The sequence below is a fragment of the Prionailurus bengalensis genome, chromosome A3 (assembly GCF_016509475.1).
Source record: "Prionailurus bengalensis isolate Pbe53 chromosome A3, Fcat_Pben_1.1_paternal_pri, whole genome shotgun sequence".
In the NCBI taxonomy this organism is placed as follows: Eukaryota; Metazoa; Chordata; class Mammalia; order Carnivora; family Felidae; genus Prionailurus; species Prionailurus bengalensis.
The window spans coordinates 39,295,207-39,313,618 of record NC_057354.1 but is presented as its reverse complement, the minus strand read 5'-3'; the positions used below and the strand labels follow the sequence as shown (position 1 = coordinate 39,313,618).

General features: G+C 34.7%; 1 protein-coding gene across 2 annotated transcripts in view; it reads left to right on the top strand.

The window, feature by feature from the left end:
* The window catches only part of ESF1 (ESF1 nucleolar pre-rRNA processing protein homolog), a 66,418-nt gene that overhangs the window by 124 nt on the left and 47,882 nt on the right, over positions 1–18,412 (top strand). The window contains exons 1-8 of one of the 2 annotated variants that reach the window (XM_043602904.1): positions 4–224; positions 1,302–1,978; positions 7,040–7,431; positions 8,241–8,354; positions 11,041–11,141; positions 12,169–12,321; positions 14,487–14,601; positions 16,506–16,653. In XM_043602904.1, the coding sequence (XP_043458839.1) occupies positions 1,345–1,978; positions 7,040–7,431; positions 8,241–8,354; positions 11,041–11,141; positions 12,169–12,321; positions 14,487–14,601; positions 16,506–16,653 (1,657 nt within the window). In that variant the 5' untranslated portion in view covers positions 4–224; positions 1,302–1,344. Of the gene's footprint in view, positions 1–3; positions 225–1,301; positions 1,979–7,039; positions 7,432–8,240; positions 8,355–11,040; positions 11,142–12,168; positions 12,322–14,486; positions 14,602–16,505; positions 16,654–18,412 lie in introns of those variants that run through there. The other variant, XM_043602903.1, reaches the window with a different exon arrangement.

Genomic DNA, 18,412 nt, shown 5'->3' with positions numbered 1-18,412 from the left:
TGAAAGGGCTGCAGAGGATCCCGAACTAATCTCTGACAGGGTCTCCTTCGGATTCACGGGGGGGTTACCCCTTTTCCCTTGCCATTCCGGTCTCGTTTTTCAGACTTCCTCGATCCTCCCCAGGGTCCTTTTGAGGGACCTCAGTCCGTAGCTGTGCCCTGAGGTTTAAGGTTGGGTAGGAGATCGTCGTTCTGGGATCACCCTGGTGTTCTCCGCGTTAGAGGGTGGGTACAGGGGAGAGTGGGCTATGGAAATGAAGGTGGGGGTCAGAAGGTGACGTCAGGTCGCCCTTCTCCGCCTGAATATCTGACGTTTATCGAATGCATTGAGCGTAAACATTAATACTTACACCTAATAACTAGATGAAACACCTATTCCCTTCCCACCTGTTCAGAGGGTTAAATGATTAAGTGTGTAAATGCATCATTGAAACCTGTGATTTTTTTTTCTTTTTGGTTATAAAAAGTTGTTTTCAAATTTAAGGAAAAAAATAAGCCTTTCAAAACAAAACACTACCCTGTTTGATTAGTTCTTTTTTGTTCTTAATAGTCAATGACTCTTAGCTCTGCAAAAGCAAATTGAGATGTTAAACCATTAGGAACTATTTTCAAGGGAACAATACTAATCTCTCCCACACCTACAGAGTCTAATATGTTTCAAGAAGAATCAGCCTGTTTGGGCCGTAGTTCTTATAAAATAAGAAAAAATAGAAAGAAGTGAAATGTATTAACTACGATGAAACTACCTGATTTTTGAAGGATGCTCGGATTTATAGAGGGAACTTTGTGAGCTAAACCTAATTGATTTGGGTCTGTTAGGACACTAGCCATGTAGAATTAAGGGCTGTCCAGAGTAGCATGAGGTGAAGACTAACAGAGAATGGGACCAGAATGTGAAGAAACAAATGAGACCAACTGAGGCTTGGGAAACTTGATTACATTAGCTTTTAACTTGTAACAAGTACAGGTATATAAAAAGAAATGTACAAACTGAGTAGTTGGCTAGTAAGCATTGGCTTACTAAGCCAATTGGCTAGTAAGCATTTTGCCTCCCTCTGTAAAGCCCTGGAGTTCTGTTTGGTTTTGCCTTAAATTTGTTTCTCCAAATGCTCTGTAATCAAAAGAGGATTTTCTGATTGTTTTTGCTTTTCTGCATGTGACTAAGAATAAGTTTGGGAAATGAAATTGGATGTGTTAACTTTATGTACGTTTAACTTAGAATATATTGTGAATTAGTATTTTTTCCCAAAGCATCTTGTATTACTAATCCTTCATTATTATAACATTTGTTTTGCTTTTTAGTGTTTGATTTCTTCAAAGCATTTGTCCAGTCAGACATTTAAAAATGGCATCCAAAGAAGAAATAATGAATGACCAGCGGTTTAGGAGGGTTACAAAGGACCCAAGATTTTGGGAAATGCCAGAAAAGGATCGAAAAGTCAAAATTGACAAGAGATTTCGAGCAATGTTTCATGATAAAAGGTTCAAGTTGAATTATGCTGTGGATAAAAGAGGACGCCCCGTCAACCACAGCACTACAGAGGACTTGAAGCGTTTTTATGACCTTTCAGATTCTGATTCAGATCTATCTTATGAAGATGATAAAGCATTGAACCAAAAGAAAAGAAAGAAGAAAAAACCCCAGACTAACAACAAAATAGAATCAAAAAATCTAGTTGAAGAGAAAAAGAGAGAAAGCAAAAAAATTAATCAAAAGGATTCTGGAGATAAAAATGATTTGGATAACTCTGACAGAATTCATAAAATGGAAAAGTCATGCAAATCTAAGAAGGTAGATTCAAAAATAAGTTCTAAGAAAAACAGAGAAGAATTTACACAGAAAAGTACAACAGGGAAAAAAAACATTGTTCAACATAGTACAGAGTCATGTCCCAAAGGAAAAGTAGACTTGGGCGTCTCTGAAATTGTGAAATCTCCCAAGCTCAAGTCCTCTAAGACAAGAAGAGAAATGCTATCAGGTTTGTTGGAAAGATTACAGATACTTTGATATTACATTACTAATTTTTATACTGATTTTTTTAAAAAGGAGACATGTAGTAAGAATTTCTATAGTATAATGAGAATGATCAAATGCTTATTTGGGAGATAAAGCTATGAAAGAAAGAATACCATGTAATGATTATTAATTTTTTATTTTGTGTTATTAATTGCTAGGAGAGAAAAACTTGAGGCTACACAATGATTGTGATTTGTGGTGGGGACTAGTTAGAGCTATGTTCTGTAACCAAATAAAGCGTTATATATTGTCATCACACAGTAAGAAGAGGTGTCTGAAGAGGGTTAGTAGAGTTGGGTACTCATTCATCCTTCATTCAGCTACTTGTAGTAACTTGTAATGTGGCAGATAAACATGAGTAAGATATGGGCCCCCATCTTAGGCCTACTACTAGCTTATATGATGTCTGTGCACATTAGAAAAAGTTACACCCTTTTAGACATGCAGAGCTCCCAGAGCTCACGGTTTGGTAAGGGCCAGCAGCTTTGAGTGAAGCAGTTAGGTTTATTTCCCCTGAGCAGACACAACACGCCTGTAGAGCGTGTTAGTGGAGTTTGGCCTTGATTTCAGCCCTTCCTGGCGCTTTGCAGATCCTCTTTTGTAAATAACGTCCTGCTAAACTCTGCAGTGGCATCAGCTAAAGCGGCACTGTCTAATAAAAAATGTATAATTTTGAATTTTCTAGTTGACACATTAAGAAGTAAAAAAAACAGGTGAAATTCATTTTTAATAACATAATATTTAACCTAACACATCAAAAAGTTCATTCAAGATGTAATCAACTTAAAAAAAGTTTAATGATATAGTTTACATTCTATTTTCATACTAATCTCAAGTATAAAATTTGAATGAGCCACATTACAAGTACTCAATTGCTACATGTGGCTGCTTGTACATACTGGACACCACAGATCTAAAGTAGAAGAAATTAGGTCCATAATATATGATAGAATAATGGTAAGTGGTATAAAAGATATTTAGCAGAGGGCTATGAGAATTCAGAGGAAGACATCGCTCAAGATATGGCAACCAGAGAAAAATTGATAGGAGAAGTACCATCAGATTTGGAAAAAGTAAATTGAGGGACCAGAGCATTCTATATAGAAAGGACTTTTTGAGCAAAGATATGGTTGGATATTTTCAGAAGAGATAAGTATTCCCATTTGATTAGATAATAAGGTCTCTAAAGGGGTGAGTGGATAACACAGCTAAAAGTGGTTGTTTGGAACTAAGAAATGTCTGATTCTAGTTCATGTCTACTTGTTTACTTATTAAAATTTTGTGTCCCGTCCAGCAGCAAGGAATTTTGAGTGTTGGTGTTGCCAGTTGTTGATGTTGTTAATTGAAAATTGGTATTCAGATGAGCCCAAAGCTGGCTGTGATTATGAGACCCAAGGAAGATAGGCATCCAGGAAGAGCCTGAGAGGTCTTGACAGGCTGAGATTATATTGGAAAGGTAGGAGGTATCAGGCAGTAGATAGAATTCTAGATAGGGAGTAGGAGGTCAGGATGGGGTGTCATTTCGTTTGTAGTGGAACCAGGCAGCAAACTGAGGTGTAGGGAGAAGGGATAGGAGTTTGGTTATTGAAATTGGAGAATAAGATCAGAATAGGAACAGCAGCAAGATTTGTTTGATGCTGAGTTTGTGAGATAAGTTAGTCTAGCCTCTTTTAAATTTCACTTGATTTGGGGCATTGGATTAATAAAACATACCCATATAATCCTTTGGATTGATTTTATAGAATCTTTTTATATATCTCCATTAAATTTTCTCAGTAAGCTTGAGACATTAGGATAGATTAATTGGGAAACAAGACTAAAGTGATTTATGTTAGGATACACAGAGCTGGGCCTGCGACTCAAGTCTTTGAATCTTTCTTTCTACCCCATCATGTTTCTTCCAGTAATTTACATCAGTTCTATAGTCTAGAAAGGCATTAGGTGTAAGTAAGGAATAGTGACTTTGTATATAACCATCTTTTGTTCATTATTCATTTGTCAGTTATCATTCCAGCAACTACTATGTGCAGGGGTCTTTTTAAGTGCTGCAAGGTACAGGTGATGTGAGGAGGTATGGTTTGGTATTATGTGTCATTATGATATGTTGCTGCCCAGCACTTGTACTCCTAAGAACTTATTTTAATTGGGCATAAGTGCAAATAATATGCATTATAGCATTGTTTTTAAAATGTAAAATTAGCATAAATCAGGGGATTGATTAAATAAATTGTGATATATACAAACATTTATGATATATGAAGCTTCAAAAATAAGTTGCAAAATAGTAATAATGGTGTGACAAGCCACTTTAAAAAATTAATGGATACATCATAGAAAACAGATTTAGGGAATTATGTACCAAAATAGCCATCCAGGTATCTCTGCATGAAAAATTACTAGTCTTTTTATTTTCTTTATTAACCTGTATTTTCTTAATATTTTTCCAATGAGCATTCATTACTTTTATAATGGGGGGGTAACAAAGCATTTTTTTAAGTAGCAAGGTAAGTACTGTTTACAGTTACTGTAGAGCAGTACCATCCAGGAATAGAGAGATAATCCTACATTATCTAGTATTGTATACATGGTGGGCTCTGAGCAAATATTTACTGAATAAATCAGTACTCTGAATGTACTCGGTATTATCAAAAATATTAAAATACTAGATCTTTTTTAAGTCTTTCGTGTATTGATTTATTATATAACCCAAATCACACACAAAGTGTGATGTATGTACCATTGTCATACGGGAAAACATGGCATATGTAACAAGATACTCAAAGTTTTTTATGTTAATAGATATGTATTTAGGAATAAATATTTAAGAAAAAGTAGAACCACTACATCACATCTGTGACATCAGAGATACTTAGAACAAAGCTAATTTTTTTAATTAAAATTTCAATTTAGTGAAAAACATCAGTGATATGCAAAAATCATGAAAATGGCATAATAATGACTGATGCTTGAGAAATAATTGCAGTATTAGATAAAGGTAGATCTCTGAGGTGTTATTTCTGAGCACATTGCTTAAAAGTGAATTCTGGTGCTTGCCTCATAGTAACTCTCCTTCACTGTTGTGGTGTTTTTTGATCTCATATGCAGAACTTATGATAATTCCTTTTTTTGGCTTTTTCACATCTACTGGCTAGTTATTTTTTATGGTCCCCCACTCTCTTGTGGTACTAAAACAGAAGCCCATTTCTTTTCCTCCTAGCAGAACTCTTTCATTTAGTCTCAGATCAAATGGCATCTTTGTGAAGCCTGTCTTAAATACCTCTCTGCAGGCAAATTTAGATGTCTCTATTGTGTTACCTTAGAATAAAGCTTCATTATTCAATAAACAATTTCTTTTGGCTTATGAACAATCAGGAGCATAGGATCATGTTACAAGCCATCTCCCTTTTTCTTTTCCTGAGTTCAATGCCTTTTATTTACATAGTAAAGTAAGTAGTAAATACTAGGTCAGTGAATAACCATTATAAGATTATAGGACCAAGGGAAAAACTAACTTTGAATTTCATTCTAAGCATTAAGCTTTTAATATTTTTTTCATTTCTCCAAATAGAGCTTTAAGCAGAAACATAAGCTCCAACTTAAAGATGAATAAAATGTGTGAGATACTGTATATCAACATACACATACCCATAGTAGAAAGAATCATATAAATTGCTTTAGAACTGGAAAATGAGGTTTTTCAGAGTTACGAGGGTTAAAAAAAAATCCAATATAAGTAAAAACAATCTTTCACTCTTCATGGTATTGCTATTAGTTACAAAGTTCAAGATTTAGCAGAAAACCTGTGTTTTGCCCGGCATAGGTGATCTCATCCACATCTCAAGCTTCTGTTGTCACTACACATGAGTGAGTGAAAAGTTTTATCTCCAGCATGCAACTTTTCTGAGCTGTAAACTCATACGGCCAGCAGCCTTCTTGATACCTCCTCGTATATGATTCCAAGGCACTTCAGATTCAACATAGTGAAAACTGAACTCATGATCTACCTCTACCAAGCAAGCAAACTGTTTCTTTTCCAATATTGCATGTTTATCTATGTATCTATCTATCTATCTATCTATCTATCTATCCATCCATCCTCAAGCCAAGAAGCTGGGACTCATCTTTGACAATTCTAAAACTTCTGTGCCTCATACCAAGCCCCTGTCACTAATTACTATTGATTTTAACTCCTGACTCCGAAACTCTGAAGTGAATCCATTAACCTCTTTGTATCTGTTTCTAATAATTTAGTGCTATCTTCATCTCTTGGTAGGAGTATTGTACTACACTTCTAATTTTCTAATCATATCCTCTTGACTCCATCTGGTCAAGTTTCTACAGCATAGTCAAGGTGATCTATCTCACTGTGCAAATCTGATGATGTCCCTCTTTCTGAAAGCATAGCAGTAGCTTATCACTGCTTTTATGACAAAATCCAAACCTTCTACATGGTTTTTGGAAAGCGTGGCCTGTACCTCGCTATTCAGTTTAATTTCTTACTTGACTCTTGGCCACCTGCAGTCCATATATTCTTGCCAACTTTTTCCTGTTCTTGGATCTTTGCATTTATTTTTCTTGGTGTTTGGAGCATTTCCCTCATTACTCTAATCTTGAATACTTCCTCTTTATCCTTCAAGTAGCAACTCAGTTGCACTTATATAGAGACTCCTATTGTAGCTCTTTATGTGTATGGATGTGATTGATTTTATTTGATCCAGACCCTTCCATCTATTCGCTTAACTAATAACTTCTCTTACCAATGATTTTATATTGAGCACCTAGCACACAGCAGGCACTGCATAATTCTGAACAAATATGTGAATCTACTTGTATGATCTGGGTACATATCAAAATTTCTATCAAGTAATTTAGGCACGAACTTTTGTTGAATTTAGGGTTTGTTTGTTTTTTAAGTCTCTTTCATAGAAATTACTTTCACTGGATTTGAGGTCAAAATAACATGATTTGAATTTAATTGTGTTTACATTTTCTTAATTTCTCCCTCCTTTAATGTTTTTTGCAGTGGTTTCGCTAATGGCAAGAGACAGTGATGGTTATGAAAACTCGACAGGTGGTAAGAAGTTTGACAAAGATGCTCTGGAGGAATATTCAGAAAGTGCTAGTGAAATAGGTGATGAAGAATCTGAAGATGAAATTACAGGCATTGGTAGAAGTTCAACTGATGATGATGATGATGATGATGTTGATGGAAATGAAAATGATGAGGAGGAGGATGAAGATGAGGAGAGTGAGAATGATGAAGAAAGTGACAGTGGTCCTGATCTTGCAAGGGGTAAAGGAAATATAGAAACTAGTTCTGAAGATGAAGAAGATATGGCAGATTTACTGCCAGAGGACTCTGGTTTTGAGCATGCTTGGAGAGAATTAGATAAAGATGCTCCTCGGGCTGATGAGGTGAACTTTTGAATAAATAAGATTATATGTGATGAGCACAGTACAAGTAGCTTTTATGAATGGTAGAATTGATGTCCTTAAATTGGGAAAAGATTTATTGGTAAATACTCTTAATGATGATTCTCATTAAAACTTCTTGATATGGAATTGATTGTTTTAGCTGGTAGTTTTTATTTCAGTTCCTACTGCACCTATTAGAAATGATATAGGGTAATCTACTTAACCTCCATGCTCATGCATGGGAATCAAAATAGCTTAACAAACTTGGTTATTAAAAAATCAGCTGATTATCGTATTCTGATTCAAGAACTAAAAACCATACAAGAGAAAGTGTTTATCTGTTGACAGTTTTATCATGTGTGACTCAACCAAAGTTTTCTTTTTCTTTTTTAAATATCATCTTTATTTTTATTTTTTTTATATTAAATATAATTTATTGTCAAATTGGTTTCCATGCAACACCCAGTGCTCATCCCAACAGGTGCCCTTCTCAATGCCCATCACCCACTTTACCCTCTCCCTCCCCCCATCCCATCAACCCTCAGTTTGTTCTCAGTATTTAAGAGTCTCTTATGGTTTGCCTTCCTCCCTCTCTGTAACTTTTTTTTCCCCACTTCCTCTCCCCCATGGTCTTCTGTTAAGTTTCTCAGGACCAAAGTTTCTCTTATACATATTGAAACTATTTAGATAAATACTTATATTGATGATGTCAGAATTTTGGGAGAAAGAAAGCATTACGTTTTTTGTATATTTTATAAGTGTTGGGAATGATAGAGGTTATGTAATATTTAATTTTTCTCATTTCTTAGATTACACGTCGATTAGCTGTTTGCAACATGGACTGGGACAGATTAAAGGCAAAAGATTTGCTGGCTTTGTTTAATTCATTTAAACCTAAAGGAGGTGTTATATTTTCTGTAAAGGTGAGAATTGATTTTATTTTGAAGTAAATACTTCTAAACATTTTGAATCTGATCTTTTTTTTTAAGTCATACTTTTCCTTTTAAAGAAAATAATCTGGCAGTTGTCCACTGTAGTTAGGCATGAAACCAGTATAACAAACGTAAAAGGAAGGAGTAAAATTATTGCTATTGATGGGTTAGGTGATTGTACGTAATTTAAAAACCCAAAGAGATCAATTGGAAAGCTATTACAATATATAAAGCTCAATAAAGGGACAGAGTATAAAATAAATATTTTTTAATTGCATTCTTCAATTCTTAACCAATTAAGAAAAAAAAATCTATTTTTACTAGCAGCAGAAACACAAAATCCTTGAGAATTCCCTTAAACATATGTGACATATGTGAAATGGTAACACTGGTAAATTTGAAAAACTTAAATTTTGAGATACCATATTTCTGGAGAGCAAGCATAATGGTTAAGAATCTAGGCTTTGTTGTATGACAGACTGCAGGCAGATCTTGATTCTGGGGGCACCTAGGTGGCTCAATCAGTTAAGTATCCAACTCCTGATTTCAGCTCAGGTCATAATCTCATAGTTTGTGGGAACCAGCTCTGCCTCAGGCTTGAACCTGCTTGGGACTCCCTCTCTCCTTCTCTTTCTGCCCCTCCCCTGCTCATGCTCTCTCTCTCAAAATAAATAAATAGACATTTAAAAAAAATACAAATCTTGATTCTGATATATGGCATGTGATTTGGGGCATTTTATTAATCTCTCAGATGTGTTCTCTCATCTGGCAGTGGATGCAAAAATAGCATTTCCTAGGGTAGTTGTAAGGATGAAATGAAAAGAAACTCACACTTAGTATTTAGTGTAGTGCCTGAAACAGCTCTAAATTGTAATTATGTTTAAATATTTAAAGATGTCAGTTCTATAGGTTTAGTGTAGTTTCAGCCATAATCTCAGTTCAAATGAAAGTAAAGAAAGAGGATACCAGTAATCATCTAAAAGAATAAACAGTGAGAATGACTAATACATTTTTGGGAAAATACACCAGTATAAAAGGATTCTGTCAGGTACAACATCTAAATCTTTTATATTGCTATGTGAGTTAACAAGTTTGGGTAAAAATAGAGGGACACATAGATGGAATGGAATAGATAAATAGAAGAGTTTATATTATAATTTAGACCAAAATAAGTTTGAATACCTGATATTGGAACAAATGGATGAGTCTTTATATGAAGAGCTTATTTCAGATCTTTACCTTATAATAGCCCAAAATAAACTCTAGATAAAGTGTGGGAAAAAATTAAAAAATCAAACCCCAGAAACAGAATAAAATGGAATTGTGTTTTTATTAAATCTGTGTTTCAGGAAATAGGTATTAGGAATTTCTAGACTTTGAAAAGGGAAAAGGAATCAACAGATGTGACTACATATATATTTAAAACTTCTACGTGAAAACCTATTATTGCCACTCACACTAATAGGAAAAACTCAAATCCCCTATTTGATAAATTGCATATTGCACAGAATTGAAAAAAAATAGTTTGTTAACATATATATTAAGCCCAGTAGTATCCAAACAAGACAAATTAATACAGTTATATTTCTTGACTCTCAAAAGTAGCCAATATACAAAAATACCAAATCCTGGGTTGCCTGGGTAGCTCAGTAGGTTAAATGTCCAACTCTTGGTTTCAGCTCAGGTCATGATCTACGGTTCTTGAGTTTGAGCCCCACATTGGGCTCTGCCCTGACAGCATGGAGCCTGCTTGGGATTTTCTCTCTCTCTCTCTTTCTCTCTCTCTCTCTCTCTCTCTCTCTCTCTCTTGCCCTCTCCCTCTCCCTCTCTCTCCTTTTTCCTCCTCCATTCATGCTCACACACACACTCCCTCTCTCAAAGTAAATAAATAAACTTAAAAAAAAATAGTACCAAATCCCAATGAGGGTGAATCCTTTTTTTATACCAAGATTGTATCTAAACTATGTGATAATTTTCAGTTATATTTAAAGGATTTCTTAATTTTTTTTAAGTTTATTTATTTTGGGGCAGGGGGAGAGTAGGGGCAGAGAGAGAAGGAAACACAGACTCTGAAGCAGACTCCAGGCTCCCCAAGTTGTCAGCATAGCCCAACATTGGACCCAAACCCACGAACTGTGAGATCATGACCTGGACCAAAGTCAGACTGAGCCACCCAGGAGCCCCTCTATTTAAAGGATTTCTTAAAGCATTGGATAATGGATATTGGATAAATGATATGACTTAAAAGATAAATTGAGTTTTACAAAATTATTTTTTATTACGTATGTTTTATGTCCTTCAGTAATCATTTTTGTGTATTTTGCGTCAACAGTCATTTCTCATGTGTGTGTTTACATTGAGTTCCTTGAGTGCCTAGACTCTTGTTTTGCTTTTATTTTTCCCTTGGATTCCAGAACCATCTTGTCCTAGTTGATGTATGCAGGAGACACTCTGTTTTTGTTCTCAAGTTCCACATCTGTTTCATTCCAACCAAAACAACTATTTTTAAGGAGATTCCTCAGAATGTTTTAGCTTTCCGTAGTAGGTTTGGAAGTGAGTCATTCTTGCTGTTTTCATTGAGTTCAGTTGTAATTCTTGGAGTTCCGGATATTGTAAGAAAAGTAAAGAATATATTGATCTTATTTTTTTGTGTGTGTGTGTGTGTGTGTTTTTTTAGATATATCCTTCAGAATTTGGAAAGGAGAGGATGAAGGAAGAGCAAGTTCAAGGACCAGTAGAGTTATTAAGTATACCTGAAGATGCCCCTGAAAAGGACTGGTATTAAGCCATTATAGAAAATAAAATTAAATCTCATAAGTTCATGTCACTAACTCAGAATTGTGGTCACTGTAATGGAACTAAAGTTTATGCTGCCTGCCATTCATCGTTAAAACAGGTTGCAAAAGCAGATTAAAGTCTGTCAGAAGTGGCATGCTATTCCAACAACATTTTGTGTGTATATTTACATTTCAGTATTCACAAATTACTGCAGTTTTGAAAAACATTTCTCAGCCTCATTGCTCTGAATAAGTTTTGTTTTTTTCCTGAGATGTTGCTTTCCATAATAGTGGCATTGAAACCCTATTTGCCTTCAAAATATACAGTTTTTGTAAATTTGAGGATTAAATAAAAAAATAGTGATAACATTGTTTTATCATCATGTAGTATTGAAAAAAAATTTAAGGTAATTTTTAAACCACTAGGTGGAGCTGTGTGCACGTAATAAAAATGGTAATTGACAAGCTTGGTGGCAGAAGAGAGCCAATGAAGAGTTTCAATATGTTAAATGAAATTAAACTTACAACCATTTAGACTTCACAGCACATAAATCTGAAATAAACATTTTACCAGATCAGGAATTTCTTTATACTTAGAACTAATGCTTTCCTAGCATAGTTTGTAATATGTTTAATTATTAATATTATCATTAATTATTAATTATCATTAATTATATTAATGTTAATATATTATATTAATATAATACATTTAACATTATAAACTTGTTCAGCAGTTTTACTTGAGCGGTTATATGTGGTAGCAAAATTTAAAAAATGACTATTCAAGAGTTAAACTCTAGGTAACCATATGTAATTCTTACACTCTTCTAGACACTAAATTTCAATCAAAATACCTAGTCTGTGCCTTGTCAAAATAATAAAATGAGCTTAAGTATTAATGCCCATAAAGGCAGAGTCATGAAAGAAAGATAGATTGGGATGAAACAATTTTTTGAAACAATTACATTCATTTTTTAAAGGAAGATCGGTATTTGTGTTCTAAGCTTAATGAGTTTTCTACCTTTTAGGACTTCTAGAGAAAAACTGAGAGATTATCAATTCAAACGACTCAAGTACTATTATGCAGTAGTAGACTGTGATTCCCCTGAAACAGCTGGCAAAATTTATGAGGATTGTGACGGCCTGGAATTTGAAAGTAGTTGTTCATTCATAGACCTAAGGTAATCCAGTATGTCTTACCGATTTTATCTTGTAGCACAATATGATTATAAGAAGTAAAATATTAGACTCCTAGTATTTTATGTTGTTTCATGTTGTGAAAGAGGATTTTTTGCTTTGGGATTTTTTGCTCCTGTGGAGCATCACTCTTAAAGAAAACTATAACAAGGAAATGCTAAACTATTATGTATGAGTCACCCCGCATTTATATCCTGAATTTCAAACATACTGGCTATGTTTTTAGTTATATGTAGTGATATTTTCTTTGCAACTCTCTTTTAGAACTAGGAACCAGGTGAATTAACTTAAAAAAAAAAGCATTGAGGTAGGGGCAGAGGAATTTGCTAATAAACTGGTACCTCTACATCTGTGTTGTCTAATACAGTAGCCACTAGTCACATCTGACTATTTAAAATTTTAAAAAATTTTAAAATCATTCATTTGCTTAGTCATTAGACATATGTAAAGTAGTTAATGCAGAGCAGATATAGGGCAGACCATATGTTGGATAGAGCAGATTGCCGTCATCACAGAAAGTTTCATTGGACAATGCCGCCATAAATGCTGTTCTATGAATGAATGGTGTTGCCGGCATTGTCTTTGGACTTCGGTGTTATTTTCACCACGTGCACAGGCTTCACTGACCCAGAGCTGAAAACCCTTAGGTAGTTGTAAATGTCAGTTCTGAGGAAACAGGAAACTAAACTACTGTACCATTTTATCATTAGCCTAGTCCTTTTGAACCCAATACACCATTTTACTATGACACTTTGAATAAAAATCAGTTCTCTGTATCCAGGTTTGTGAGAGGCTTTGTTCTCAAAATGAAATATTTCCGAAAAAAAATGCATCATTCATAGTCAGTGGCTTTCATACTTTGAAAGCATTCCGACTGGTAGAAAAACAAATAAAAATTTTTGAATTGATAATTTGGAATAAAATTTTAGTATGTTTGCATATTTAACACAAAGGGCTTATCTCATCAGACAAGTGTTTCCTTCTCTTTTATGTTAAGAGTTTCAGTTGGAGGTACTTGTTCTGAATGTTTAAATAGTAGTTACCAAACATTTGTTAGAATATCAAACTCTTTGGATGTTACGAATTCATGTTAACATGTTGTTTTCGGGATCATTTTGTTCTTTCTAGTTCTGTTTGGGGACATTTCCATACTATGTTAGAATAAGGTCTGGCAGGCCTAGAAAATAAGATCAGTGACCATGGAAAAAATTTACATTCCCTGTTTTATTTTGTTAAGCATGCATCAGAAAAGAAAATTGAGTTTTCTGCTACTGTCCAATTATCTAGAGAAACTTTTTTTCACCTGCCCAAAAATATAAATGCATGCACATTAATAACACTTAAAAATATTGATTTCAGATACCTATTTCTCTTCTACTAAATCTGTGCAGAAGTGTAGCTGGAGGAGGATACTATGTAGACCTAGTGAACCTTAATTATCTGTTTCTCTACCAACAAATAATTTTTAGTGGATTACAGAGCATATGCTTTTTTTGTGTATGGAACAAAATCTATATAAATTACAAAACCTAAATATATTAACCATGGGTTATTTAACTATGCTTTTCCCCCCTATTCTTTAGCCTGATGCCTAAGCGTTGTCAGACAATTACATTTACACTTAGTAGCTAATTATTTATGAAAAAATATTGTAAGATAATATTGTGAAGATTTTTTAGTCTTAATTTTAAGCTTATTCCTTATTTTCACTGACACCTTCTGTGTCTGATACTTTATATTTAGAACACTTATCCATTACTAGTTCTATTTGATCTTCAAAATACCGTATACAAGCCAAGACTGTGCCATCAGGAGTCTAGGTCGTTTTGAAACACGGGGGGGGGGGGGGGGGGGGGGGGGGGGGGGGCATGTGTGTTTGCACCTGATTCATATTAACTGATTCCTAATGCAGGGTTTCTGCCTACAGAGTTCATTCAAATTTAGTGGAATTACAGATTTATGGCTTATGAATTTCAGAAATTTTGCGCCAAGGTTATTTCTAACATTGTTTGCCTCATCTACATGTGTGTTTTATAGAAACTTTTATATGGTATGTATTTACAAACTAGAACTAATTAGGGGAGAATCTAAACTCTGGTTGTTTATCACTACAGCATATGTTTAAATAAATTTATTTTTTGTTTCTTAGGTTTATACCAGATGATATTACCTTTGATGATGAGCCCAAGGACATAGCCTCAGAAGTGGATTTAACAGCATATAAACCAAAATATTTCACATCTGCTGCGATGGGAACCTCAACGGTATTTCTTAACTGTTAAAAGTGTATAGCTGGATTCTTGCTTTAAGAAAAGATTTGGTGTATTATTTACTTATAACATCTTTGAAAATTGAAAGTATTCAAATTTTTTTTTATTTTATTTATTTATTTATTTTTTATTTTTAAAAAAAATTTTTTTTTTTCAACGTTTATTCATTTTTGGGACAGAGAGAGACAGAGCATGAATGGGGGAGGGGCAGAGAGAGGGAGACACAGAATCGGAAACAGGCTCCAGGCTCTGAGCCATCAGCCCAGAGCCTGACGCGGGGCTCGAACTCACGGACCGCGAGATCGTGACCTGGCTGAAGTCGGACGCTTAACCGACTGCGCCACCCATGCGCCCCGAAAGTATTCAAAATTTTAATACACAAATACAAGTAGAAGGGAAACACAAGTATATTTGCATTTTTATTTGTTTGAACCTATTTTCAAATTTTTGTTATGCCTTTAAGCTTGAGTCATTTACCCGCAAATGTTTTTCTCCTCTTTCCCGTACATTCTTATTCAACTAGATTCTTTAATAAGTTATATGTCAGTTATTAATACCCTACAGAGTAAGGAGAAGGAGGTAACAGATTATTTCAAATCACAGTTAAAACCAGTAGAAATTTTAAATAGAAATACATTTTTTCTGTGGATATGATCCAAAATTATAAAAACAATTTAAGTAAAGTAATTCAGGACTACTAGATGTCACATTAATGCTTAATAATGAACGGCCAGAAGATTTTTATTGAATTAGTTTGTTACTTAGCTGCCTACCTTCTCTCTTCTTTTCCCCCATAAACCTTCTACCCACAGATAGACTCTGCAGCAACTACCCAGTCTTCCCATTGCCTTTTCTGTGACAGACCACTGTGCTCTTCTGAGGACAGGCTGATGGTAGAGAGACCTATTGTATCTGTCTTCCACATGCTATGGTGGGCACTATGTGACCTTGATGAGTTACTGAGTATGGTAAAACCCCACCATTATGCGATAAGTGTAGTTTAAAAGATTCAGTAATGTAAAATGTAGGGTTGGTTTCTTTTCAAGACTGAAATATGACCAAGGCAAGACTGTCCAGACAGCTTTTCTGGAATTCCTAGTGTACCATCCACATCTGTACCAGTTCCAGTAGCAGTTTTATGGTTATCATCTCAGGGAAATTTTCTGAATAGGGGTAATTCTGAATCCTGTGACTAGTTAGAGCTTCTAAGGTAGTGACAGTTATCTTAGGGATCCTTTGGTTAACTGGTGCCCATTTTGTTGCCCTGATCTGGGGAGATTAGCCTGAGGAGAAAACAAAACAAAACAAAACATAGGGGACCCACCCTTATAATTCATTAACTTATAATGAAGTTAAAACATCTGACAAGACCCCATCTGAGAATAGGGGCTGCATAGAGGGCAGGAGTCAATCAACACTAATCATGTCATAGATGAATTTCTGTATCATGGGGGTTTACTGTACTTCCAACCAGTAGATACATTTCTTATCAGTGGCTCTTAATCTTTTTTTGGAAAAAGGACCTATTGAAATTGTGTTGAAAGCTTTAATAGATTTCACATAGTTTGTAGACCTCCTGAAATACTTAGAACTCCAGGTGAAAAACATGTTTTCTTGGTTCATAATAATGTAACGTTTTCACTAATGTGTTTTATTTCTTTCCCTACAATTAATTAACACACTGATGAATTTCTACTCCTAATAATAGAGTACCTTGCATATAGCAGAGAGATAGAAGAACATAGATTGATGAAAATGGTTCCTCTTTCATAAATAAAATACTTTTTATTAAGCATGTCATTTATGATTTGCTTTAACATGTCTTAACCTTTTAAATATTGTTAAACATCCACATTAACGACAAATATTCTGATACTTTTTTATTCTTATTGGTGAAGGTGGAAATCACTTGGGATGAGACTGATCATGAAAGAATTACAACACTCAACAGGAGGTTTAAAAAGGAAGAGCTTTTGGACATGGATTTTCAAGCTTACTTAGCTTCCTCTAGTGAAGATGAAGAGGAGATAGAAGAGGAGCTACAAGGTACTTGTTAGTCTTTTGGTGTTCTATGTTCACAAGCATTTAGATCCCTAATCTAGGCTTATTAGTGGAAATACGTCTTTGGCAGTAGCTTAAAGGGAGTGCCAAGCTAATTCTTAGGCTGCCTGCAAAGCATACTCAAGTGTACAGTATTATATACACCTATGGATAATATTTGAAACTTTTTAGAAGTATTTTTTGGCCTGAATTTCTTTAACCACAAACATTTTGTTTAAAACTTTTACCAAACAGGGTCGCTTGGGTGGCTCAGTCGGTTGAGTGTCCAACTTCAGCTCAGGTCATGATCTCACTGTTTGTAGGTTCGAGCCCTGCATCAGGCTCTCTCGGCTGTCAGCATGGAGCCTGCTTTGGATCCTCTGTTCCCCCCACTTTTTCTGCTCCTCCCCCACAGCTTATACCAAACAAAAAAAGCCTGACCTTTTAATTCTTTTAATTTTAATTTTTTTTTTTTTAAAGAGAGCATACGTGAGCCGAGGAGAGGGGCAGAAGGGGTGAGAGAGAATCCCAAGCAGGTTCCACACTCAATGTGGAGCCCAATGGGTGGCTCAACCCCATGACCCTAGAATCATGATCTGAGCCCGAAATCAAGATTTGGATGCTCAAGTGACTGAGCCACCCAGATGCCTAAAGCCTGGCCTTTTAGACTTGTCCTAATTCACATAGTTTTGTAGTCTCTTAACAAACTAGTCAAATGCTCTATAATGCCCCTTTTTTTAATATTAAGAGTTACTTTTGGATTGATTATTTTTTGTATTCCATTTTCTCCTCAACTAGTTTGGAAAGTAGACTTTCAGTTCGTTTAGTGATTGTTTAGAAATTGTGACTTGCATTCTTAATTTATTAAGGTCTAATGGTAATTAATATTTTTACCCTCTTAGATAATACAGAGAATCTTAAAACGACTTTCATGTTATCGTCTGTTTTGTAATCGTCTTTTTTATAAGTTCCACGGGATATTGATATTTAAACTGCCCTATTTCATTTTACCCACATTTTCTTCACTTTTTTTTGCTCTTTATTCTTTTCTAAGTGTCATACTTCTAAGGACCATTTTCCTTCTGTCTTAAATATATCCCTGATAAGTTCTGGTAGTGTTTGCTGGTGTCAAACTCTCTTGAGTTTTAGTAAAAAAAAATATCCTTGTTTGGCTTTCATTTGAGAAAGATACTTTCACTAGTTAAAAAAAAAAAAAAAAATTCTAGGAAGTCCTCTCCATCCCCACACTAATGATAATGATAATGTTCTACTGATTTGTAGTTTCCTCGTTTTTGAGAAATCACCTGTCTGACATTTTCAGTGTTTTGAAGATTGTCTAGAATTTTTTTTGTGACTACTTTTTTCAGTCTTTTGAAGGTTATCTAGATTCCTGGATTTCTTTTTTCTTTGACTACTTTTAAAGTTTTTTTGTCTTTTTTTTTTTTTTTTTTTTGTCTTCAGTTTTACTGTGAACTAACAGATTTATTTGTGTGCTTCGGGTTTATTGGATTTCTTGCATTTGTGCCATGGTATCTTTGATCCCTTTTGGAAATTTCTCAACCATTGTCTAGTCACACATTTCTTCTTCCCTCTCTTTCTGGAACTCTAATTATATACATATATGTATATAAGATATGTTCACTGTAACTTCCATGTTGCTACTCTTGTATATTTCTTGATCTATCATCTCTCTGTGCTGCATTCTGCTGTTTTCTTCTGACCTATCTTCCAGTTCCTAATTTGCTTTTCAGTGGTGTTGAATCTG